The 26,839-nt window shown below is 29.9% G+C and overlaps 1 protein-coding gene across 1 annotated transcript; it reads right to left on the bottom strand.

Moving 5' to 3' along the window:
* Positions 1-5,562: 5,562 nt before the first annotated feature.
* LOC100203121 (ubiquitin-conjugating enzyme E2 E2) lies at positions 5,563-22,176 on the bottom strand. The gene is made up of 6 exons (XM_065798996.1): positions 22,022-22,176; positions 17,015-17,065; positions 16,805-16,937; positions 8,106-8,150; positions 5,821-5,923; positions 5,563-5,744 (listed from the first exon to the last, which is right to left on the bottom strand). The coding sequence occupies exons 1-6, from the start codon at positions 22,084-22,086 to the stop codon at positions 5,647-5,649; spliced, it is 495 nt and encodes a 164-aa protein (XP_065655068.1). The 5' UTR covers positions 22,087-22,176; the 3' UTR covers positions 5,563-5,646.
* Positions 22,177-26,839: the final 4,663 nt, after the last annotated feature.

Here is a 26,839-nt window from a genome sequence, read left to right as displayed (position 1 = left end):
AGTTGCCTAGTCATAAAAACAGTGACACAAGCAAACAGTGACACAAGCAAACAGTGTCTAAAAACACAAGCAAACAGTGTCATAAAAACAGTGTCTAAAAACAGTGTCTAAAAACAGTGTCTAAAAACACAAGCAAACAGTGTCATAAAAACAGTGACACAAGCAAACAGTGCCTAGTCATAAAAACAGTGACACAAGCAAACAAACAAACAGTGACACAAGCAAACAGTGACATTTCGCAATAAAGATACCTAAAAGACCTGTAGTTGTTACAATGAATGGTAGTTCAAAGTCAGACGTTACAAGATTTGTAAGTAGCGAACGACAAGCTATTGAGAACAGAGCATTCATTATAGTGATGAATCGATTATTAGAGGAGCGATTTAGTGAAGGAGACATTGCCGCTTGGAGAGAAAACAAAGAACACGTAACCGCCTTATTAATACGATTATTAGAAGATTATAAACCAGAAATTATGGAAGATATTAATATGGTTGGGTATTATCAAACTCTTGTTAATGAAATAGAGAATGAAATAAATTTTGTATAAATTTATTAAAATAAAAATAAACATTACATATTATTGTTTTTCATCGTCCTTTGCTTTTTTCTTTTCAGGTTCGTCTTTATTAGTAATTGCAGTAAGTTCTTTCTTTCCACTTTTACCTACACCAGTTACGGGAGCATTGCTATATAAAATTCGATATACAAGGCATATAAAATTGCACATTAGCAGTATGATTAATGTAACCAAATTCAGTATCAGCAGAATAAATAAACTTAGGCATTCTATTAACATTATACATTGTAACTCCAGTAAACTTCTTTAAATTATTGATACTATAAGAACATCTTGAATTTTTCCAAACTCTGATTTTATGAATAAATTCTAACGTATAATAAATTTGATAAGCCTGAATATTATCACCATTCATAAATGCTTCTAATTGCATGTAAATAGGTTTTTGTTGATTAGGATCATAATACGGAATACCATTAGAAGGAATCCAATTAGATTTTACCAAACTAACATTATTAATAATTTTATGATTACCATCGTCATAATCAGTACTTGATGTAAAGAACTGATCAGGAGTTAATAGCATCTGCGTAGTTAGCAAATCTTTAGAAACACTAGGAATATTTAATATATTACCAGCAGTAAACCCATCACCAAAACTACCTAGAGTAGGAACACGATTTTGCAAAAACCCACACATATAATCCATACGCGGAGCTCCAAAAAATTGATATTTATTGCCAGAAGTATTTTTTAAAAGACAATAGGGTTGTTCCATTAATTCACGAATAGTACATTTAGGACCAATAGGATATTCGTAATGCCAATGAAATTGTTCACCATTATTTAGTTCTTTTTTAATCCATAAACCATGTGCAGCACACATTTTAGTAGATACAATATTAGCAGCATTACCCAATTGACCGCCAGTTTCATCATAACACATAATAAAAGATTCCTTAGGCAATTCTTCAACAATATTATCTTCGTGTTGAGCTGTAGCACTAAACCATTTGGTAAGATTACCGGTAGTAGTAAAAGGAACTGTTCTAGGTAATAATGAAGAACTATTTTGATTGAGATATCTTAATCGAATATGATTAAAACCAACAGGTAAGAAGCCACCAGCACCAATAGGTATTTCAGCATGATTTCTAACATTTTTCATATAGACCTCTGCAGAAACAGGTGCCCAAGCATAAGCACCGCAATCATATACTTTAGCTATGTGTTCGTCAGAATGACATAAAATCAGAAATTCCCAAGGCAATGTAATAACTTTACCTTCATCTGCATTTTCAGATTTAGTCATAACACGAAAGGCTGTCTTAAATGTAATAATTTCAGATTCATCATCGTAAAGAGGATCATGAAATCGAGGAATGGTAGGTCCACCCGCCCCACCAGCACTGTTATTACCACCTGCAACAACACCATTACGAATTGCAGCACCATTATATACCATATCATCAGCCATAGGTGCATCAACTTGATCTACACCTTGTTGTTGATTACTAGAAGGTTGGGATCTAATAGGAGAACGATCTCTAACGGAACCAATATTGGAGCCAGGAGGGGAAATAATATTTCGATTATCGTTTTCTCTATCGTTAAATATGTTTCTAGCAGCATCAGCAGCAGCACGATTAATATATCGACCACCAACACCTAATAATTGATCTATATAATAATCAGCGTTTTCATATAAATGATTACCAGCGGCAGCACCACCGATAGCAATAGCAGTGTTACGACCTCTGTTCTCATAAGGATTCAAAGCCATAATGACAAATATAAAACATAAGGATTCAAAGCCATAATGACAAATATAAAACATAAGGATTCAAAGCCATAATGACAAATATAAAACATAAGGATTCAAAGCCATAATGACAAATATAAAACATTACATTGACTTTTATAACGGATTATTATAATCCAATTAATCCAATTAGCGATGATTGATGGCAGGAACAATGCGGCGCTCAATCTCCCACCCATCCACCCATGTAAGTCCTATTAATACGGCTTATCTATATGACATGTCTAGTGACATGTCCATTCAAATAATAATAAGACGTATTTATAGGACGTAACTACTTAATCCAATTTCCAGTAGGGCTGCGGCGCCCACAAAATGACTTAATTAATTATAAAATTTACCCGCGGGCAGAGCCCGCGGGTTAATCTTTTATAAATAACTAAACCATCTAGGGCGGAATGGAAAAAACGTTATGCCAACCACAAACAAACGTTTAAACACAAAAAATATTCAAAAGAGACTATGCTGTCAAAATATATTTGGGATTTAAAAGAAAAAAATAAAAATTTTAATTTACAATGGTCTATTCTAAAATCTGCCCCTGCCAATAATAACATTTCCAAAAAATGTATGCTATGTTTGCAAGAAAAATTTGAAATAATTACTCATTTAAATCAAGAAAATTTATTAAATAAAAAATCTGAATTAATTTCTAAATGTAGGCACGAAAATAAATACCTCTTAAAAAATTATAAAAACAAATGACCAAATTAAACTATCCCCATTCCAAAGAATTATTTCATAATTACTTTCTGTAACTTCCCGTTAACAAAAAAATATAGTAATTAAAAATTTTTTATAATAATTTATAACTTCCTGTAAAATATTTTTTTCTATAAATTGAATTTTTTTTGAGATTTAGTAACTCTTCCTGATGATCCAGCAATGGTGAAACTTCAAGTCGAAGATAAAAGTTAGATAAGTGTTTTTTACTAATTTATTATTGCTCTGTTCTTTAAGAACATTGAGCACTCTATTTGTAAATTACACTAACATAATTTACATATATATATATATATATATATATATATATATATATATATATATATATATATATATATATATATATATATATACACAGTACTGTGAATAAGTTTTAGCCCACCATAAGTTTATAATTATTTTTGATTTTATCGTAAAAATATGAAGGACTTATGAAGTAAAAAAAAATTAGGTTTATAGACACATATTACAAACAAAAATATCTAGAAATAATTCAATAAAATATGATACAAAAAGAAAAAACAATTAATACTTCGTATGTCCGTCTTTTGCGTTGATCACAGAAGCGAATCTGGGAATTGATTCATATAAATTTGTAATGAAATTTTGTGGAATATTGTCCCACTCTCTTTTTAATAATCGAAAACATTCTTCTACATTTTTGGGGTTATATTCAGCCTTTTTTTTTATCCAAATAATCCTAAACATGTTTAATAATGTTCAAATCTGGACTTTGAGCAGGCCAGTTCATTACTTCGAGAACTCCCTCCTTACACATGTCCTGTAAATATTTTTGGCCACTTGGGAACAAAGTTTGGGATCATTGTCTTGTTGTAGAATGAAATGACCAATTAGTCTCATTCCAGATGGTAATGCATAATGTCTTAAAATTTCTAAATATTGTTCTCCTGTCAGTTTGCCATCAATTCTGATGAAATCACCTACTCCAGATGATGAAATACAACCCCAAACTAAAACAGAACTTACCCCAGGCTTGATTATTGGATGTAGACAATCAGGACGATAAGCCTCTCCTACTCTTCTTCTTACATACTGTCGTCTTCTGCTACCGAACAATTCAAATTTTGATTTATCTGTGTATAGTACATGGTTTAACATTTCTTGCGTCCAATTACTATGCTGTTTTGCATATTTATGTCATTTTTCTTTATTGCCACGACTTAGTAAAGGCTTTTGAGCTGCAACACACCCTCTTAACCCAGCTTTTAGCAAATGTCATCGAATGCAAGATAAGGAAACATTTGTCCCAGTCACAGCCTGAAAGTCTTGGGCTAGTTCACTGAAAGTTTTTTTACGATTTCGCAGAAACACATTTTTAAAATACTTTATGTCATATTTTGTAAGCTTTGGAGGTCTTCCACTTCGAGTTTTTTCCTCAAGAGATCTCATGTTTTTAAATTTTTTTATAATTTCTCTAATGACTGTCCTTGAATAATTTGTTTTTTGAATAATTTGTCGTTGAGAATAATCTTCTTTATGAAAGACGATGATTCTTTTACATTCCAGTAGTGGAATTTTACCCATTTTATTACTTAAATAACAAACATAATAATACAAAAGAATAAAAACAAAAAACGTAAATTAGAATAAGTTTCGCTCTTAGTAAAAAATAAAAAATAATATTAAACACAGAGTATCTATGAAATATCTATGTAAACTGTACTATCATCTAATATGAAGCCTTCACAGCAGTAAATAAACAAAAATGCAAGAGCAAACTAAAAACAAACGAGCTGATACGAATTGGGTTCAGATCAGCATACAATAAAAATAAACACGTTAGATATCTAAATACAAAAATCTAGGTAAAATTTTGATAAATATTGCTTTTGTTTGTTAAAATAGTGTTTAGTATTGTTTGAAGTTAGACATTATTTTACATAGAAAAATAATCGGAAGCTATTATTCGAAATATGTTAAAAAAGCATATATATATATATATATATATATATATACATATATATATATATATATATATATATATATATATATATATATATATATATATATATATATATATATATATATATATATATATATATATATATATATATATATATATATATATATATATATACATATCAGACCTCGCAATTAGGAAAAATGAGGTCGACAATAAATTGCTGACCTTAAACTGTTAGAGGTCGGCATTGTTGAATAATGACCTTAATTCCGAGGGCTGATATATATATAAATCTTTGCTAAGACACTTGGGCAATTTATGGCATTTCTTATATGTTGAAGTCTCCATTTATTGACGAGTGTCGCCTTTAAGGTGGGTAGTTAGGTTGACATTGCCAAGGGCTGATGTATATAAGACATTATTTTTAATGTTTAATTTAAACGAAAGTGGAGAATTTTTGTTTAAAATTCTCTTAAAGCATTAAAAAAATTTCAAAAGAATAACAATTATTAGTGCTGTTGTATTTATTTATACCAAATAGGATTACTTATATATTTAGAAAGAAAATTAGACTATAATTAGCAATGTATTGACAAAACAAAAGTTTTAAAAAAACACACATCTGAAATGATTAGAAACAAATAACTTTAAACCACATCAAGTTGCATATCTCTTTGTCCATTCTTTTGCTGTAAGATCGTGAGTTTCCTTATCTGTTATATACTGCTGAGCAATATTTCCAACTAAAGGATCAGCTAAGAAATAAAAAGTTTATTTTAAAATGTTTCAAATAAATTGAAATTCATTTAGGTAATAATCAAAAATAGTTACCAGGATTACAATCAGAAAGCAGAGCAATGAGAGAGATAAGAACAGTAGATATGGTCAGGGCAGGAGACCATTTATCTTTAAGAACATCCAAACAAATAACACCCTAAAAAAGTTTTTAAAATATTATAAAAAAAGGGGAAAATATTTTTAAGTAATTCGAGCCTTTGTATGTCTTCAACGAAGAGTTTGTATAGGTTCACCATTATGGAAAAAAATTTCATTGAAAATATCTCTCAGCATTCTAAAGTTATTTGAAAACTTAAAGACTGTCTATTCTTGGCAATTTGCTGTCTTTTATAAAAATAATCTATTCTGATTGGCAAAAAAGTCATTTAAAAGTTTACTGAAGAAGAAAAAAGTTGTTTAGTAATCTATTCGTTTATGTGTTTTGTGCTAACTTATTTATGCTGTGCCCACGGTTTTTATATTTCACATTTACTAATTATAAAAAAATATTGATTACTTTTCTTTTTATTTATAACCCTTTCAACAAAGAAACTGCTTTTAATTAATTAACAATGAAACTGCTTTATAAATAACTTTAGGCTCTGGTCAAAAACTCTGTAGAACTTATGATAAAATATAATAAATATAATAATAATATAATAATAAGTTTTCAAATTATTGTCAAGTGCTAGCTTCAAATTATTTTAGAAATTATAATGATAAAATTTTAATTAAAATTTCAACTGGTCACTCTATAAATAATTTCAAAAAATTAATATCAATTACCTACTCAATCAATAAGAATTGCAAAAAATCAACAGACCAGAAGTTATATTTTGTAAAACAAAATAAACGGTCTGTTGATCCTCCTAATTCACCTCCTCTCTTGTCTGTTGATCATCTTTAATCGTCTCATCCTGGTTCCACTACAGTTGAGGGCTGGTACATTCAAGGAGGCAACTAAATATTTTTTAACTTGATTTTATTTGCAACTTTTAACTTGGAAACAGGTTGACCAAGGTTGTTGCACAGCCTTGGTCAAATTGTTTCCAAGTTAAATAAGAACTAAAAGCAGTTATAACAACTAGATATAATAAGTTATAATAAGTATAAAAAATTAAGTGCTGTTGTTTTTTTATTCTTGCAATTGTCACTCACGAACTGCTTGAGAAACTCACTAACACATTGTATGTAATTACTGGACATAACAGCTGGGAACCGGATTACGCAGTTAAAACATGAACAAGTTTGAAAAAATATCATTAAATTTAAAAAAATAAAAAACAATTAGAAAAGCAAAAAAAGATTACTAAACTTAATTATTGTGTGAAAAAATATTTTTTACTTTTTGCCATTGATGTTGTTATTGTTATTGAGATTTATTTGTTCAAACTTATTTAGATGATTATGCCTATTTTAAATTTTCTTTCAGGGTTTATGACTTTTGACTTCTTTATTTCAAGTAGAATAAAACTTTAGACATTTAAATGTTAAATCGCTTTAAAGATATGATAAGTTCTAAAAATATTATAAGATTTATAATGTATTCTTTATGGCAGATTTTGAGTTCTGAAATCTTGTTTTAATAAAAAAGTTAAAATTTAGATAACTCAGCAACTAGAAGATCCCAAAATCATTTTTGCTGTTTTCCTATTTTATAATAAAGATAATTTACATAGTTTTATTTATATGGTTTTCCCCATCTTGTAATAGAGATTATTTACATGGTTTTATTTATATTGTTTTAAAGATTTCAAGCTTTGAAAATTTTTTGAAAGAGTTTAATTTTGCATCAAAAATTTTTTAAATTCAATAAAAAATTTTATTTGAAAAAAACAACAAATTGTCAAAAAGATAATCATAACTATAGAACAGAGAGAATGAAAACCTTTTTTCCATAAACCTTTTTGGAGGTGTAAATTTCATAAAAAAATTTGAAATAATGAAATTTTCAAAAATTTGAATAACAATCTCTTCATGACAAATAACAGTTTATACACTTTTATATAAACTTATTTTTATTTTAACTGTAATTAATAATAACAATAATAATAATAATAATAATAATAATAATAATAATAATAATAATAATAATAATAATAATAATTATTATTGTTATTATTATTATCATTATACATTATCTACAATATAAACAACATTAATGATCAAGATAAAAAGATTGACATAATTCTTAAAACAAAGTTCTAACCAACAAATTACTTTTAATTGAAATTTAATTTTTTTTACACCTCTACGGTAATAAATATATAAGGATAAAATGAAAGTTGGAAAAAATAACAAGCATAAAACAAAAATAAAACAAAATTTGAAAATCATACCTGACTATTAATGTTGCAGTGATATATTCTAGTTTTAAAAATAACCTAAAATTTTTTTATTGAAACATTGAAATATATTTACAAATTTAAATAAGTGTCGCAACCAGGGATGCGGAGTCCCAAAAGGACTCCGGCTTTATATCTCTACCTTTTCCAAGTCTGTAGTGTCCAGAAGCTCTAAACATGTTTGTTGACTTACTATCTGCTATAATAAAAAAATTCATCAGATTAAATGACTTGAAACTTATTATTTTTAAGTCAGGAGTTCTGGAGTCCCGGAGTCCTTGCCGCCATTATACCCAAGGACTCCCGGCTCAAAAAACAATTGTTCCTCTAACCTAAAAGTCTTAATTTTTTTCCTATAGGTAGTCCATAAACTTATTTATATTTTTAGAGTTCCTGGATACCAAAAACTATGATAAAGTAATCTTTTTATGACTTTCAAATCCGGAGTTCTTTTTGGGACTCCGCATCCCTGATCACAACAAATATAAAAATTTAATTAAACATAATTATAGTAATTATTTGAATATATATATTTTTCAATGGAATTAGGGTATTGAACAAGGAGCTTTAATAAACAGGAAACAGTATTATTATATATTAATAAACATAAATTTATATTATTAAACTTAACTTTTTTTAAAAAACTTAAAACGCTTCATTTTACAATTTTTTTTTTACTTTTAAAATACCTAAACTATGTTAAAGAAAAGAAAATTCTTTTTATCAAACTTAAGTTGCTTTTTAATGTTTGTTTTACTTGTGTTATGTTACAAAGTTACATCAATACACATGAATACAATTTTTTTGTCCTATTATAAAAGTGCTAATATACAAAAGTGCTCAATGCACTTAAAATTCTATATATATGCATTGCCAGATAAACCATATTCAAGTCTGTAAGCAAAATTATTTTAGAGAATTTTTTTAGTAAACTTTATATAACAAATTTATAAAACAATGATTTTTTTGTTTTGAAATTGCTTTTTAACAAAAGTTTTTTTAACCTTATTAATTTTTCTGATTGATCACAGAATAAACATCAATTAGTGCGGTAGTAGTGCAACCCTCGGAATTAGGAAAAATGAGGTCGGTAATAATTTGCCAACCTCAATCTTTTAGAGGTCGGCATCAGGTCGGCAAAAATTATTTGATACAAAGGTCTTACTATAAAACATAGAAACAAAGTCTGCAACTTTTTGCCGACCTCAAACACTTTAAGGTCGGCAGTTAGGTAGACATTGCCGAATACCGACCCTAATTCCGAGGGTTGGTAGTGTAGTGGTAGAGCACTTGCTTCATAAGTGAGAGGTTCTGAGTTCAATCCCTACCTTGTCCCTGGTAGTACTGCGCTCAATTTGTTTCTCTGCACAGCGGCCTTGTTTGTCAAGGTTTGTGTTTCGGAGTTATAGAGTTAAGAGAGGGTTATAACCACAATTAAGTAGCCTACTGGTCTGTAGTGGCCTTCTCAGCCTGGGGGAAGTGAATTAACATTAAAAAAAAAAAAGATAAGAAATGATTAACTAGTTTATAAATTGTATGCTATGATTTTGTTAAATTCAATATGTTTAAAAATTTTTTTTTTTTTTTTTTTGTCATTAAGAAAAATAAAGTACATCAAGCTAAATTGGTCTTATTAATAGAAGTATGATCATTTGCTCTCTTGCACAGAGAAATTCATTCAACATAAAGTGCTTTTGAATATAAATCAATTTAAATCTCTGCTTGGAAGGCAATAGTATTTTAAAGTTATACTTTGTTTGATTTACTTAATGGATAAAGTAAATCACAGTAAATTTACCTATAAACTAAATCAAAACAACCAGTTAAGTTACTACAGTTATGTTACTTAACTATTAAATATACTTAATATACTCAAAGACTCACAAAAGTTGGCCATACAAATGTTTATATTTATATCTTATATGTTGTTAACACATAACAAGCATTTAACTAAAAATGCTTTTAACAAGAAATCTAAAACAGAATTTGAAAAACATAATACCATTTTTTTGAATTTTCATTTTATTTAAAGCGATATCAAGATCAAACATATTGTAAAAAATACCCAAGTTTTTTGGTATTTTTTTACAATAGAAATCTTGAACAAAAAAAATGTTAATCTTCTAAAATAATCTTTTTTTATATAATTTTGCAATTGAAATTTAAAATTAAAACAAAAAAGTTTTATTTAAATAGTAAGCATTTTGAAAAGTTAATTATTTTTTATAATAGTTTTAAAAGTAGAAACTTACTATTGCAAATATTAAACCTATTATTATTGCAAGCATTAAACCAAAAAATTATAAAATTATAAAAAATTTAAAATAAAAAAAAACAAATTATTTTACTTTTGCTTAAAGAAATTTTTTTCAAAAAAAAATAATTTAAACATATATTTAAACTTGCCGAAAATAATTTGATTTATTAAACCAAATTTTATTTTCTCACTTTATATTGCAAAACAATTCAAACGAAAAAGTTGAATAAAAACATCAATTTAAAAAACCATTTGCAAAACAATTCAAACAAAAAAGTTGAATAAAAACATCAATTTAAAAAACCATTTGGATGAAAAATTTATTTATACTTAAATTTTTAATAGTACACTATATCAAAAAGCAAAAAATTGGAAAAAACATGGTTCATCATACCTAATGATGATCATCTGATGATCATCACATCTGATGTTTTATTGCTTTTCAAAAAAAAAAAAATTTTTGCAAATAGATTTTTTTTGCGTTAATTCTTTTGATGGATACTTGGATGAATAATAGATAAAAGTTAAACTTTTATCTATTATTCATTCATTCATTCATTCTTTTAAAAAACAGAAAATATGTAGTGTAGTGTTGTCCATCATTTGGTTAAAATTACAATAGCAGCAGAAAATGCCCCAACAACGAATTAATAATACTCGATTTAGATTTAGCATTAAAAATTTTAAATTTTTTTTTTTTGTACTTTTTATATCATCGTCATTTTTTTTTTTTTTTTTTAAACATCTTCACTCCCAACAAGGCTGCAAGCAGCCACTAATTAAAGTTGGAAGTTACTGAAAGAGAAAAGATGAAGATTGTAGAGCAAGATAGTGATTGACGGGCGACTTAAAAGATTGCAAATTATATGAATCAGGAAAGCAAGATGAAGGAAGCGAATTCCAAAGAACTGATGTTCGAGGAAAAAAACTAGATGAACAAGTGTTTTTGGAGCACTTAGGAACAGTCACAGAAAAAGGATGACACTTAATTGAATAATAATTTTCGGTGATGACTTAATTTTACTTAGCCTATCAAACATAAGCTTGTTGTATCCAAAGAAGTTATCATCCTTGTGACTCAAAGGCTAATTTTAATAAATTTTAATAATTTTACCAACACAAAAGCTATTTTTACCAACAAAAGTGCTGAGTTAAAACTGTTTTAAAATATCTCTAAAACTTATACTTAGCTTTAAATCAATATATGATTTTTAAATGCATGATTTTGATTTTTTTAAATGTTCAATCATTACTATTAGGCTATTCCATCTATTTTGGAATTTACAATTAACCAATATTTTTAACCAAATTAGGAGATATATTTAATTCTGTAGTATCTTATTTTTTAATGGAGGCGGTTTAACATAATTTATTTTTTATTTATTTGGTTTTTTTTTGGAAGCAGAATATGAATCAATGTCAATTGATTTATTCAAGCAGATCTATCAACAGTTATTTTTACTTTATATAGAACATCTACAACTGCAAGTTGAATAATACAGGCCAAACACAACTGCTGACCAGTTGGTACTAATAATGCATTGGCAAATAAAACAGCGACATATTTTTTTGCAGGTAAACTACCATTGATTCGGAAAAAGTCATTAATTCCAACTTTAACTTAGAGTTAAGATTCATGTTTTTATATTTCTGTTTCCTTAAAGAAGTCCCTCAGTAAAAGCAATAATCTTTTTTATTTAATTTATTTTTAAATAACTTATGGCAGATTTTGGAGGTTAAAAGCACTAAAATTTAATGCTTTCAATGGTTTTTGAAGGTCATTGGATATTATAAAAATTCTGAATGAAAGCCCATTAAATGTTTTAATTCAAGCTAAGATTGCTGCCTGTGAGACTTATGTAGTTTTTTTAAATATTTTATTATTTTTGGAGGAGGCTTATCAGATTTTGTTTATCTGATTTTGAATTGGACCAAATTAAAATCTGATAAGCCTCAGATTTTGTAATATTAATTCTATATTTGTTTTTCTCACACGCTTTGTAAATATCTTTACTCAATATATATACATTTGCAAATACCCCCGAGGGTATAATAAACATTATAAACGTTATATACAATGTAATAAATGACACACCCACAACGTTCCTTCTGTCGCAACACAACAATAGTTTATATATAATACAGTTTTTTACACTAATTACAACACCCCTTGATCTCTAGATCACAAAGTCCGCATACTTATTCGGAAACCTCGGCACTCGCGTCGATCTTCGGAGATTTAGGTTATCCGCAATGGGTTCTTCCGATTCTCTGATAGACAAGTCAGCTACAATGGGAGCAGGACAGACGTCCGACATGTGTCTCGGCAATCCATTGATTTCTACCAAAACTCCTCGTCCTTCATCTGAGGCTCTTCCTCTGTTCCATTCGCTCATGCATTTTGAGTCAGGTGGTTTTACAAATACTTCTTGTCCTTGTGTATAGTTGTGGAGAACTTCCACGTTAGTTTTGGCAGAAATTGTGTGTGCTTTCCACTCGTAGGAAAATATAGCTTTGTAGGGGAGTGATGTTTCCTCGACATTTTTTCTGGGAGCTATGTTATACCAATATACCATTTTTAACGGGTCTTTGCCACTTCTGGCTGCCATGCACTTGATTGTGCGATGATGACGTTCAACAATTTCATTTCCAGATGGCCTGTAAGCGCAACGAAACAGGATGGACACTCCCCATTCTGCGCATAATTCATCAACGAGTTTTGAGCAAAAAGTCTTGCTGTTGTCAAGTAGAACTTGCCACAGAGGTCCTCTTTTTCGGAATATTTCTTCTAAATGGAAGCACACTGTTGTTTCTTTCTCGTTCTGTAGCCTTCTCCAAATTGCAAACTTGCTCCTTTTTCCACAGTCAATAATAGACAAATAAATCTCTGATTTGTAGTGGGTTATGTCAATAGCCAAACGATGCCAGCTCTTTCCAACTTCAAGATTTCCTTCTTCCCATCTAATTGGCGCAGGATCCACCGATAAACATCTTTTGCAACTTTTCACGACTGATTCAACATCTTTTCTGCAAACTTTCTTCTTCGGATATGTCTGTTTCATCAAATAAAGTGTTCGATTGACTCCAAAGTGATGAAGATTATGAAACGACTTCACATCAGGCGGTACAATGTTTGCTGTCATTGCAGAATGGTTTGAATGCAGCCAGTTCTGTGGTACCCTCGTAAGAGCATCGGCTTTGTTTTCTGCTGACTTTACCAGGAAAAGTTTTAATTTTATATTGCACTCCTTCACAAGGTCTTTCACAACGTCCTTCACAGGTCTTCATCTTCACTCCTTCACAAGGTCTTCACTCCTTCACAAGATCCTTCACAAGGTCATTCACAAGGTCCTTCACAGGTCTTCAATTAACGACAACTGGCAACGGACAAGCGGTTCATCAAGACCGTGTACTCTAACGGGTTTGGCACCGATAATTAAGGAGCTCAACCAACCGACAACAGTAGCCAAATCACACTTTATGTTAATACATTCGAATCCCCATTTTGTTGCTAGATTAATTCTTTTTATCACGGCTTCTAACTCTGCAAGATTAATGTGAGCCATATCATCTTGTTTCCTCAGCCACAAACAGTCTTCTACTATTTCCCCAGCCACTTCCAAAACTATGCCAACAGCTAAACTGCTTGCATCGCACCACAATGTTGCTTCAGAAATGTTTTTGACGTTCCATGACCCATGAACGGGATCTTCCTTTGTAAGTCTTTTATTCAAACTGCTTACTAATTTAACAACTCATTCGTTCACCAAAGAGTCCCATCCACAACTACTCGAAACTCTTTTGAGATAGCTGCACGAAGGGCGCAGCCAATTTGTTATTGGAAAATGTCCGGTCAGCTGTCCGCACCAAAAAAAGATTTGCCGACGTGTCATTTTTCCTTCCGGAACTTTGGGTATGTTGTCATGTTTCCAACGGACTTGGTTGCATTGTTTGTACACTCGCAATCCAAGCACACGACCACCAACAAGTTTTTCTGGCAACTTAGAATCCAAGCCATATTTTTTCAAGAGTTCTTGAACTCTCCAACTTGACACTATGTTATTATTGACAATGATATCATCAATAAATGAATCCGTCCCAGACTCGACAAATTTATCTAAGGATAATACCTTTTTTAAGATTTTAATCATTATTCTGGGCGCCACATTTAAACCAAAACCCAATCTTGTTAGACAGTAACGCTGCCCTTCATATTCCACAACTTGATATTTCCATAATGCTTCGTCAACACGAATTTGCAGGTACGCTTTCTTTAAGTCGATTATCTCAAGATTTTCTCCCAACTTTCTCCAGTTGCGAAGTTTGGTACTGCAAACATCGCCATCTGCAGTATGACTGGATACAAATTGATTCAACTCCCGGTAGTCCATCACCAGACGTATTTTTAACTTATTTCGTTGAGTTACTGTCATCAATGGAATGATGCCATTACATCTCCCTTCAAATGGTTTCAGCCATCCCTGTGCTATCCATTCACTTATTTCCATTGCGTACTCACTTTTAACGTCCTCAGAGATACGATAGTTTGGAATTTTGTTAGTTAAAGTTGGTGGTTCCATCAGCCATTTCCAAGACACGCTCTAACTGCCATTTTTGAATTCTGCTAGTCTTTATAAATCAGCTTTAGAATAGTAGACGAGGATACTTCACTCGTTTTTTCTTGAGAAACAGCAGTAGCACCGATAGTTAGTTGTTCCACATTGAAGTTTATGGTTTCGCCGTCTCTCCCGACTTGGACAACTCCAAGCAGTCATATTGCGTCCATACCAAGTAGCATTTGATATTTGGGAACAATGTCTGCCACCAGGCATTCCAAATCGATGGTGGTATCATTTATAGAAAGATTAACAACAATCTGGTGTTTTATTTCAATTGAGTTTCCATTCATCATAACAACCTTTTCTCTTGCGAGTTTGACATTTTTTGCGTTTACAATTTCCCGACTTAAAATGAATTTGGAGCATCCAGTATCCAACAATGCTTTTATTTTTTTTCCATTAACATATACGCAGAGAGTTGGCGGTTTTAAATTTTGTGGGAAGCCGCTCGCACAATAACGGGTGGCTTCTCTTCCATGTTTTTTGAGTTCGAACACTTATTATAGCAGTGCAGGGCCAGGTGATTGTCCATTCCACACACAAAGCACCTCTTTTTGTCAATTTCTTCGCTACAATTTCGACTGATATGTCCATCCTCGCCGCAACGGTAGCAAGTTATGGTCTTTTTTCCGCATCCTTGAGGAACCTGACTTGGACTGATGGCAACAGGATTCACGCAACTAACAAAACATGATTCTTTACGACATAAAATTACCAAACTTCTTGATTTTTCAGCGATCTGGTACAGCGACAATGTTGATATTGAGCATGCGGTTTGCAGCTGTTTTCTTGCTTCGTCAGGTAACCCGAGAATGAATGCGCACCTTATCCACTCTTCGCTTACGTGAGATGATATTAGCTTGCTCAGCCTCGTTAATTCTGCGAGATATACGTCAACAGACTCGTTTTCTTCAAGACGGCGATTTACAAATTCTTCATATGCTGTTAGCGGAGAAGCAGATAAGGCAGTAGTCAGTGCAATTTTCACTTCGTTGTAGTCTTCTTTTATTTCATCACTAAGACCTTGATAAACAGCAAACGCTCCGCCAGAGAGCAATAAGGGAAGCACCACATGCAACTCGTCAACTTTTTGAAGTTTTGCTATCAGTTCCAATTTCTGTATCCATTCTGAAAATTCACCCGAACCATCATATTGCGACACCAAATCTGCAAACTTTATCACGATACTCAATACCGAAATAGCTTGTAATATTAATTCTATATTTGTTTTTCTCACACGCTTTGTAAATATCTTTACTCAATATATATACATTTGCAAATACCCCCGAGGGTATAATAAACATTATAAACGTTATATACAATGTAATAAATGACACACCCACAACGTTCCTTCTGTCGCAACACAACAATAGTTTATATATAATACAGTTATTTACACTAATTACAGATTTTAAATAGATTTTGAAATTCACTGATTTTTTCATAGTGTTCAAAACTTTTTGTAAATTTATAATCTATAATTTGAAATAAAATGATGTGATATTAATATTTACATAAATATTGGTTTACTTTAATTAATTTTTTTTATTATGAATTAATTTAGGAAAGTAAACAAAGGATACAAATATTGTTTAAATAAAGATTTAAAAAACCATGATAAAAATACTGAAACAAATTTAACACTGACGTAGAATAAGCTTAAACACTTGTGAACTTAGTTTCATCTTAGTTGTCATAGAAAAAGCAAAATTAGAATAAGCATTTTATCTTACCCTAGAATGGTTATCATAGAAGAAATAAGATTTATTAGTTAAGAGTTATTCTTAATAAAAATTATTTTTTTTATAGATAAATACCTTTGGAGGCTTGAAGGGATAATCTTGTGGAAATGTGATATCCAAAAAAAATATTCCTCCAGCATATGGGGAGCCTTGTGGCCCCATTATTGTAGCCAGCCATTCATATAAATTGTCTCCCTTTGGAGCAGCACTAAATTATATAACAGCAAAAATTTTATCAACAGAAAAGAATTTCAGTAAATTTAAATTACCAATCATAATAGAGACCTGCAATTAGGAGGAGGATCAAGAGATAGTTCTCCAAGCTCTCTTTGTATTCTAAAACAACCATTAATTTAGAATAAAATTAACAAATAAAAATTATGAAAAAATTTTAAAATATCTTTAACAAGCATATGAAATGGATTTTAAGTTAACCAAGAGTTTTAAAAACAGCAATTGTTATTTTTAGAACTCTTTGTATATCTAGGTTAAATAACCTAGATATACATTGTATATCTAGGTTAAATAACCTAGATATACGATGCCTTTTAGAAGGCACATTTTTTTGAGTTAATCGCTGATAAATAGACAATGAATCAAAAAAGACTATGCTTTCATCCATTAACAGCACACAAGATTTACTGTATCATAAAAGCATATAGGATTCACTGCATTATAACAACACACTTGATTCACTACATCACAATAGCACACTGGATTAACTTAGAGATTAGAACAATGACAGTGGTGCTTGGTCTTAAAAAAATGATGTCACACAGGTATAAAGATATCAGGATTCTTTAATTTTCCATTATTTGATTCTTTGATTATTTTTTTTATGGCTGGATAAATCAGTTAGAGCGTCAAATAAAATGTTAATAACATGAACTGTGCAATTTAATGCCCAACATATGCTACTTTGAATTAGTCTATATGATTATTTGTGGCTGTTCCTATGCTAAGCCAACAATATTTTTGGATATAAGAGCATCATATAGCAAAATATAGCATGAAATTCAAATTAAAAAATGATTTTAAAAAATCATTGGAAAATATCACCTTTAATTTAAAATCTAAGTTTTGTTATTTATATTCTTTAGCTTTATATAACTAGCAAGCTTTTAAACAGCAAAAAATCATGTTTAATTTTATAGCAAAAACTAGAAAAACACATTTTCATAATTTTTTGACTTCTATGAACTTCAGCAACAGCTACATTTATCCTTACATTCAGTTATACAAGATGCAGTAACAATATGGAACGTCATTTTACATGCTCACAGGTGACAACTAAAAACAAAACTGGATTTAAAGACATATATCTCTTTTGAGGTAAAAGGTAAAACAAAAAGGAAAAATCATTTATAAAGTATTTTTGCTCTTGTTTAAATCTCTTGTTTAAATTTAAAGTTTAAAAGTGGTCATAAGTGAACATTTTATCAATATTTCTGTAATTTAAATAAAATTCATACACATATTTTATAATCTCTTCTTGTTTTGAATTTATTTTTTTATTCATCTTTCTATCAAAAATAAAAACACTTAAAATATTTAAAAACTAGATTAAAAATCTAGAATATAACATTTATAAAGCTAAAACTTATAGGGGTAGCTCTAGAACCTTAATCATCTAAAAAAGATAATCGAAAAAAAAAATTCTTAAAAAGTCTTATTTGTTTTCTAAATTCTAAACTCATTTTATTGTTTCATTTTAAGTTTTGTACTTTTTTAATGACTCTTTTTTGATTTAAAAAATAGATATAGCTGATGTTTGCCAACAGGGTTGGAAAAAATCCGGGTTTTTTAAAAAAAAACTCAGCGGGTTTTTTTGGGTAATTTTGGGTTTAATTTTAATTTGTTTTTTAAATTTAAAATAATTTTTTTTTTGGAGGGTTATTTTTAATTCGTATCTGTTCAAATTTTTTTTGTTTGTTTAGTAATATTGAAAATTAGTATAACTTTCTACTTTAACTTTATTTAAAATATATTTAATATAATGTTATTCAACAATTTATAACAAAAAAAGATTTTTAAACATAATTTTCAAAACTGCAAAAGAAAAAAAAAATCATTTTAAACCTATATGTATTAATTTATTTTAGATTTAAAAGTAATACTTTTTATAATTAAAAATGTCAATGAGAAATAGGAAAAAGATGGCTGGAAAATGTGAGGAAATAACTGAAGTTTCAATAGAACTTCAAATTTGAACTTGAAATTCAAATGAACAAACCTGTTTTTCTGCGCAGCAGCCTTGTTTATAAAGGTTCGTATTTTGGATTAAAAGAGTTAGAAGAGGGTTGTAACCACGATATGGTAGCTTGCTTGACCAACTTGTTTCTCCAAGCAGCGGCCTTGTTCGTCAAGGTTCGTGTTTTGGAGTTATAGAGTTGAGAGAGGGTTATAACCACAATTAAGTAGCCTCCTCGTATGTAGTGGCCTTCTTGGCCTTGGGGAGGTAAATTAACAAAACAAAAAAAAACGTGGCCTTCTCAAGCTTGGGAGGTGAATAACACAAAAGATATAAAAGTGATATTTTCAATTTGAAAAAATATTTGAAAAAAAAATTGTGATAACGCATTTCAAAATAATGATTCAAATACTAATAAATCTGCTCTGATAGCTGTTATGTTGATGCTTTAAGCATTAACATATCAGCTATCAGATTGTTGGTTTTAATAGTTATTAAATAAATAATAACAACAACAACTATTTTTTTTTTTTATTTATTTATTAATAACTGTGTACATGTACAATGACAATGTACAGAGCCTAGGTAATCTAGGCTTTAACAGCCAATTTATGTTAAAAATAAGTCCAACTTTGATTTAAATTGATTAAGTGTTTTAGAATCTACAATGTTTTGATCTAAATTATTCCAGCTGTTAATGACACGGTTTGTTAAGAAATAGTACCTCTTTGGATTTTTAATTAATTGTCTATGAAACCTCATGTTGTGACCTCTCGCATTTGAAGTTATTAAATCTGGTGGGTATTCCAATGTTAAGTTATCTATTTTTTTTACTATTTTGAAAAGTTGGATTAAGTCATTACGTTAGCGTCTTTTTTCAAGAGTCGTTAATTTAAAGTAGGTTAGTCTACTTTCATAGTTTTTCCCTTGAAGACATTTTGTTCGTGTTGCTTTACATTGTATCGATTCAATTTTTTTTTTATCTTGTTCTAAGTAAGGACACCACACTGAATTTGCGTAGTCTAGATGCGGTCTTACAAGAGGTGTACAATAATTTAGATGCGTTTATGTCTAAGTTTTTAAATGAGTGTTTTATTATACCTAACATTTTATTAGCTTTACCAGACGCATAATTAACTTGACTGGACCATTTTAAGTCGTTTGAAATCATAATTCCTAAATCATTTTCAATTTTTGTTTCTGGTAATTCAACTCTATTTAGCACTGAATCATACATTGTGTATATATGCCTAGTATTTTTGCTACCTATATGCATGCGTTTACATTTGCTGACATTAAATTTTAATAGTCATAATTGTGACCATGTCATTAATTTGTTTAGATCTGTTTGAGTCTTTTCTATATCAGAAGATGATCTAATTATGTTAATTAGTTTAATATCATCAGCATACATTTTACAGTTCGTTGATAACTCATTTGGTAAGTCGTTTATATAAACAATAAACATAAACGGACCCAAGACAGACCCTTGCGGTACTCCACTTGTAACTGGAGACCAATTTAAAAATCTGCCATTGCAGACGACACGTTGCACCCTGTTACTTACGAAATTTTTGCACCATCTAACTGCTTTTTTGTTATATCCATAACTTTTTAGTTTAAGACACAATCTGTTGTGAGGCACGGAATCGAAAGCTTTTTTTCATATCTAGGAAAATGATATCTACTGGTAAATTATCTTCCATTGCTTGAGTTATTAGATCCATAAATTCTATAAGGTTTGTACAACAGTTTTTCTTTTCAGAAAATCCATGTTGTTCCTTAGTCAAGAGATTGTTATTTTTTAAGTGCTACATAAATGTAGTTTTTAAGATACGTTCCATTACTTTACTTATAACTGAAGTAAGTGATACTGGTTGAACAATAACACAAAAGATATAAAGTATTATTTTCAATTTGAAAAAATATTTGAAAAAAAAATTGTGATAACGCATTTCAAAATAATGATTCAAATACTAGTAAACCTGCTCTGATAGCTGTTATGTTAATGCTTTAAGCATTAACATATCAGCTATCAGATTGTTGGTTTTAATAGTTATTAAATAAATAATAACAACAACAACTATTTAAATATATAATATTAATAACAAAAACAAAGATAATGTGTAGGTAGGTGCGTATCAGTTGATTCACGGCAACAATTAAAGTATGTGACTATTTTATCATAGCTTGCCTGGCATATGTGTTGTAAGGATATTTTTTTTATCTTGCTACTTTTGAAAATTTTATATGAACATTTACTTTATAAAAAATAGAATAGTTAAACTTTATTTCTGTGTTGTTCTTTTTTGCATTTATCTTTGCTAATATTGAACTTATCTAAAAAACTTTGTCGTTATTCAGATATAAAATTGATTTTGAAGTAGTGTTGAGGCTTTTTAAGTTTAAGTTTTGTAAATAAAATTCATTATAAAGCAAAAGTAGCACAAACAACTACAAAATTTCATAACAAAACTACCTTTACCCAAATGTGACATTTTAAAATTGGTCACAGTTTTATTAAGCAATTTAATGTTGTAATCAAATTGTGTTACTTAATGGGCATAACTTTTTGCAGGATTGTTACTTTTTTTATGAAATTTTCAAATTATAATACTAACTCAGCCTCTTTAAAAAATTAGTAAAAATCAAAGATATTATTAGTTTGAAATTACACACATACCTATAATATGATAATTAATCTTTAAATTAATTATCATATTATAGGTATGTGTTACACACATACCTATAATATGATAATTAATTTAAAGATTTTAAGTCACAATTTAATTCACATTTTAACGTTATTAAGTCATACAAAAATTTTAAAGTCATCAATTTACAATTAGTTTTATTTTTATTTCAACTTTTCTTTTAAATTTGCTTGCAATTGTATAAAATTAATAACTTTTAGATAAGCTATGCATAATATAATCAATTTAATAATAATTAAAAAGCAATTTTTAAATATTCATAGATTTAAACTTGTTTAACTTTGAAACTTTTTTAATTTACGTAACTAAAATTTTTTAAATATATTTTAGTCTATTATTTATATTTACTGATTTACTATTATATTTACTGATTTCTAGTAGATGTACCTTCCTGCTCCTATTCTTTTTCGGGATTCTTTTTCTTTTTTTTTTACTTCTTGTTTCTCAGCCATTTTTTTGTTCCATTTGTGAAATCGTAAAAAGTTATTTACCTTTAAGCCATACTCTGAATTTCCAAAACAAGTTTTTAATTAAGCGCAAAAATGAGGCGAAAGCTTCAATGCTGTTCTGATAAAAACGTTAACGCTTTAGGCTTTTAAAATGTTAAGGGCGTAAGAGAACTTTTTTTCTACATGGTTTCAGTCTAAATTATTCCTTATTTAGTTTTTTTTAAACCACACTTTCTAGTAATTTGACATAAAATAGAAACCGTTGTAAACGACACCTTTTCATGTGACCCGTTATCTAAAATCGAAAAACGCTCTAAAAATAAAGTGTTTCTAAACATTCTTAGTCCATTCTACTTTAATAAAGTTCATTCTACGCCAAATTCTACTTTAATAAAGTTTGAAATTTAATTATAAAATATAAGCAGTTTCAAAGTAAAGCCCGGGCCGCCCAGGTGGAAAGGAGGGCACTGGGTACATTTTACCTAGCACTCTCTTTAATTCTTTTGAGAATTAAATTCTATATAAAAAATTCATTTCGATTTCAAATCAAATGAAAAACTTTTTTATTTAAAATTTTTTATTTAAGTAACACACATCTTAGAGTATAAATGTCATTTCCAGTTTTCGAAAGCATGATTCAGGGTCCCAAGGTAGAAAGCATGATTCAGGGTCCCAAGGCAGAAAAAAGTTGTATAAGAATACAAGAACAAACGAACATTGAAAGAGTGTGGCTTCGATAAAGTTTTAAAAAAAAGGCATCTAATAACTCTACGTCCGACCAAGTAGTCAAGGTATAAGTTAACAGCTTTATTTTTTTATTCTCAATCTTATATTCATAATTTAATTCCAAAATTGTAAAAACTTTTATTTTTTAGACGGACCATGCTATCAATAACGTTGATGAACCCGAGAGTCCAAGAAAGCCATCTTCCTCTTCAAATTTTTCAACGGCCTCTGAAGAAGAAGATTATAATCGGGTGAGTTTGGTACACATTCTTGTTTAATGAAAAACCTGCAAATATTAAAAAACATATCATTTAATATCTGTAGATTCTAAAAACATATCCGCATATTCTAAAAACATATCAATTAATATCTGCAAATATTAAAAACATACCACAATTCTTAAATGCTTTTTTTAATTTAGGATCAAGAGGCGATTCAACTGTGAGATCAAGCAGTTAGAAACGATCCTGCTTTGTGGAAGAGAGTTTTTATCTAAAGTCAAATGCAATCTAGTCATACTAAATAGACCGCCTCAAAATCCGAGTACTTAGTATGACTAGATAATAAGTGTGTTTACAATGAAAAAATAATTATATTAACTAATAATATAATGGTAGTTATGAGCATAAAATTATTTATAATAATAAGGTAATGATTTATTTAGGATGGTGTCACTCATACAGGAATCTAATCAAAGGAGTGACACCAATTTTTAAACATAATATAAGTAATAATTAGCAAAGACATACGTTGAATCTTATGGACCGTAAAAACATAGGTTAAAGCACATAACACATAAATTAAAACAAACAGGAAGAAATCATAATTTGCAGGTTTTAATAATAATAAAAAAGAAAAAATTAAACAAAAAGTACTAATGATAATTGTAATAATAACGAAAAGAAAATTAAAAGAATATTTTAATCGTAAAGATTCATAGAAACAAGAAATCATAATTTAATAATAATTCATAAGAAATCATAATTTAATAATAATTCATAAGAAATCATAATGTGCAGGTTTTAATAAAAAAGTAAAAAATTAAACAAAAAGTACTGATGATAATTGTAGTGATAATTGCACTGATGATAATTGTAGTAATAATTGACGAAAAGAAAATTAAAAGAAGATTTTAATCGTAAGGATAATATGTCTAAAAGTTAGAATAAAAAGTTTTTCTGTATTTTTTTAAATTGATATTGTTTAAGATGGAGTAAAGGTATTTTAGTATATAGTTTCTTGGACTCATTCAAAATGCATGCAAGACTTTTGTTCCATTCACAAACGCACTGATAAACGATAGAAACTTTACCATACTACTGGGTTTTAAAAGATGGTATATTTAGTTTTCCATAGTGTATTTTTCTAGTAGATTAAGAATGTAATAGTCTACTTTCAGTAAACAAGTTTATGATAGGAGATGGTAAGTTTTTATTTAAGGAGTCGAAAACAAAAAGAAGATTAGCATACTTTACTAATGCTGGAAATATTGGAATGAAACGTTTTTTGAAGGAACTCGATGTATCTGATTTAATTGGTTGAAAGTTTATTATTCTAATGGATTGACGCTGAGACGATAGCAAATTGCTAAGTCGATAGTTTTCAACTTGACCCCTAACTTGATAACAATATCTGAGATGAGAATAATGCATAGTAAATATTCTTTAGTGTAACTTTATCGACATAATGACGAATTCATCTATTAGGCTGGCGCAGATGTATTTTTAATACATTGTTTCCAGTTTAGGATGTTGAATGCTGGATCTTCTTGACTCAATGTTTGGGTTTTGCTTGTGTCTCTGTTTTTATGACTACGCAACTCATTCTATTATCTCCTAATGAGGGTACAGCTCTAAAACTCAGTTTTATGGTTCTGAGGCCGGCTGGTAGTCAGGTTTCCCGAACTCTGTGGTAGCTCTCAGAGAGGCTGATTCCATCAACAGCTGAAAAATATCAAAGTATTAACAGTGCCATGTTGCGCATGGATGGTGTCCCTGTTTGTACTTAGGGTGTGCATTGCCGAGGCTATATTTAGAGCCCTTTGTTACGGCTTAGGGTTTATTAGTAGCTATGAGGCAATTGCTTTGGCTATTAAACAGTGTTCTGAGTACTATCTATGCTTTGATTCAAGTTCTTCAATCTAATTTTAAAATGAATAAAGTACAAAAAACTATAAAACACAAAAAACCATGATCATTACCAAGTTCTCTAAACCTATCGTTCACTAATATTCGTGGTTTTTGAAGTAACTTTTCTTCTGTTGAGTCTTATCTCTTGCAAAGTTCACCAGACCTACTTGCTCTTTGTGAGACTAATTTGAGTTCAGCTGTCTCATCTTGTGATCTTAGTGTTGATGGTTATCTTCCTTTAATTCGTAAAGACTCCAATAGTCACATGCTTGGCCTGGGCATTTACATTGGTAAGAATTCACCAATTTGTTGTGAAACTAAATTTGAATCCACAGACTATTCTTTCATGTGCTTTTGTTTAGCACCACTTCACTCCATTGCCTTTCTATTTGTTCTATATCGCTCTCCTTCATCTCAAGACTATACTCTTTTTGATATTATTTCTGATCATATTGACCAAGCCCTCTCTCTTTATCCATCAGCTGATATAGTTGTTGTCGGTGACTTTAATGCTCACCACTCTGAATGGCTTGGCTCTAGTGTCAGTGACTCTGCAGGTTTTAAAACCCACAACTTTTGCCTTTCTCAATCCCTAACTCAAATAGTCAACTTTCCAACTCGCTATCCAGACAACCCGAATCATTTACCTTCTCTACTCGACTTATGTCTTGTTTCTGATCCTAGTCAGTGCTCAGTTTCTCCACATTCCCCCTTAGGTGCTTCTGATCACAGTTTGATCTCTCTAAAGCTAATATCTAATTCTTTTTCATCACCTGAACCCCCCTATTATCGTACCTCTTACAACTACCTTAAAGCTGACTGGGATTCTTTCTGTGATTTTCTTTGTGATGGCCCTTGGGTAGAAATCTTTTGTCTTCCTTTCAACAAATGTGCATCTTACATAACTAATCTGGAAGATCATTAATTTACATTAATGATCTTCCAGATATTCTCAAATCTAAGGTGGCATTGTTTGCTGATGATACTTCCATTTATTCTTGTCGTGATAAGAACCAACAATCTCTGATTGCTTGGAGGGGGCATCATCTCACTTCTGCTACAGCATGGGGCTCACAGTGGCTGGTGAACTTCAATACAGATAAAACTAAATTTTTTCAGCCAATTGTTACCGCAATAGTTTAGATCTTCTTATATTTATGAATGGTGATGTACTCGATGAGTCATCTACTCTTCATCTTCTAAGATTAACTCTTACTTCCAATCTTTCTTGGAAACCATATATCAAATCAGTTGCAAAATTAGCATCTGCTAAGGTTGCATTTCTTTATCGAGCTCGTCACTTTCTTACTTCGGATTCTATTCTCTTTATAAATCTCAAATTCGGCCTTGTATGGAGTACTGTTGCCATGTCTGGGGCGGATCTTCTAACGATGCCCTTTCTCTTTTAGACAAGTTGCAAAAACGCATTGTAAACATAATTGGACCTGCTCTTGCAGCCAACCTCCAACCATTATCAGATTGTCGTAATGTTGCTACTCTTTCTCTTTTCTACAAATATTCTAATGGGCACTGCTCTAAAGAGCTAGCGTCTCTTGTGCCATATACTAAAATTCATTCTCGTGTTACTCGTTATTCAATTAAGTCTCATCCTTTTTCTGTGGCTGTTCCTAATTGCTCCAAAAACGCTTATTCGTCTAGTTTTTTTCCTCGAACATCAGCTCTTTGGAATTCGCTTCCTTCATCTTGTTTTCCTGATTCATATAATTTGCAATCCTTTAAGTTGTCCGTCAATCGTTATCTTGCTCTACAATTTTCATCTTTTCTCTTTCAGTAACTTCCAACTTTAATTAGTGGCTGTTTGCAGCCTTGTTGGAAGCGAAGATGTTTAAAAATATATATATATATATATATATATATATATATATATATATATATATATA

The sequence above is a fragment of the Hydra vulgaris genome, chromosome 06 (genome assembly GCF_038396675.1).
Source record: "Hydra vulgaris chromosome 06, alternate assembly HydraT2T_AEP".
In the NCBI taxonomy this organism is placed as follows: domain Eukaryota; kingdom Metazoa; phylum Cnidaria; class Hydrozoa; order Anthoathecata; family Hydridae; genus Hydra; species Hydra vulgaris.
Note: the sequence above shows the minus strand (reverse complement) of the source record. Positions and strands in the feature narration are given on the sequence as shown.

What these genes read in the sequence shown, in the direction of transcription:
- LOC100203121 (XM_065798996.1), bottom strand. Translation starts at nt 22,086, where the DNA reads ATGGCTGAGAAACAAGAAGTAAAAAAAAAAGAAAAAGAATCCCGAAAA. An exon ending in GATCCTCCTCCTAATTGCAG is followed by an intron (nt 16,938 to 17,014) that starts GTCTCTATTATG and finishes TATATAATTTAG; the next exon opens with TGCTGCTCCAAAGGGAGACA. An exon ending in ATCCCTTCAAGCCTCCAAAG is followed by an intron (nt 8,151 to 16,804) that starts GTATTTATCTAT and finishes AAAAAATTTTAG; the next exon opens with GTTATTTTTAAAACTAGAAT.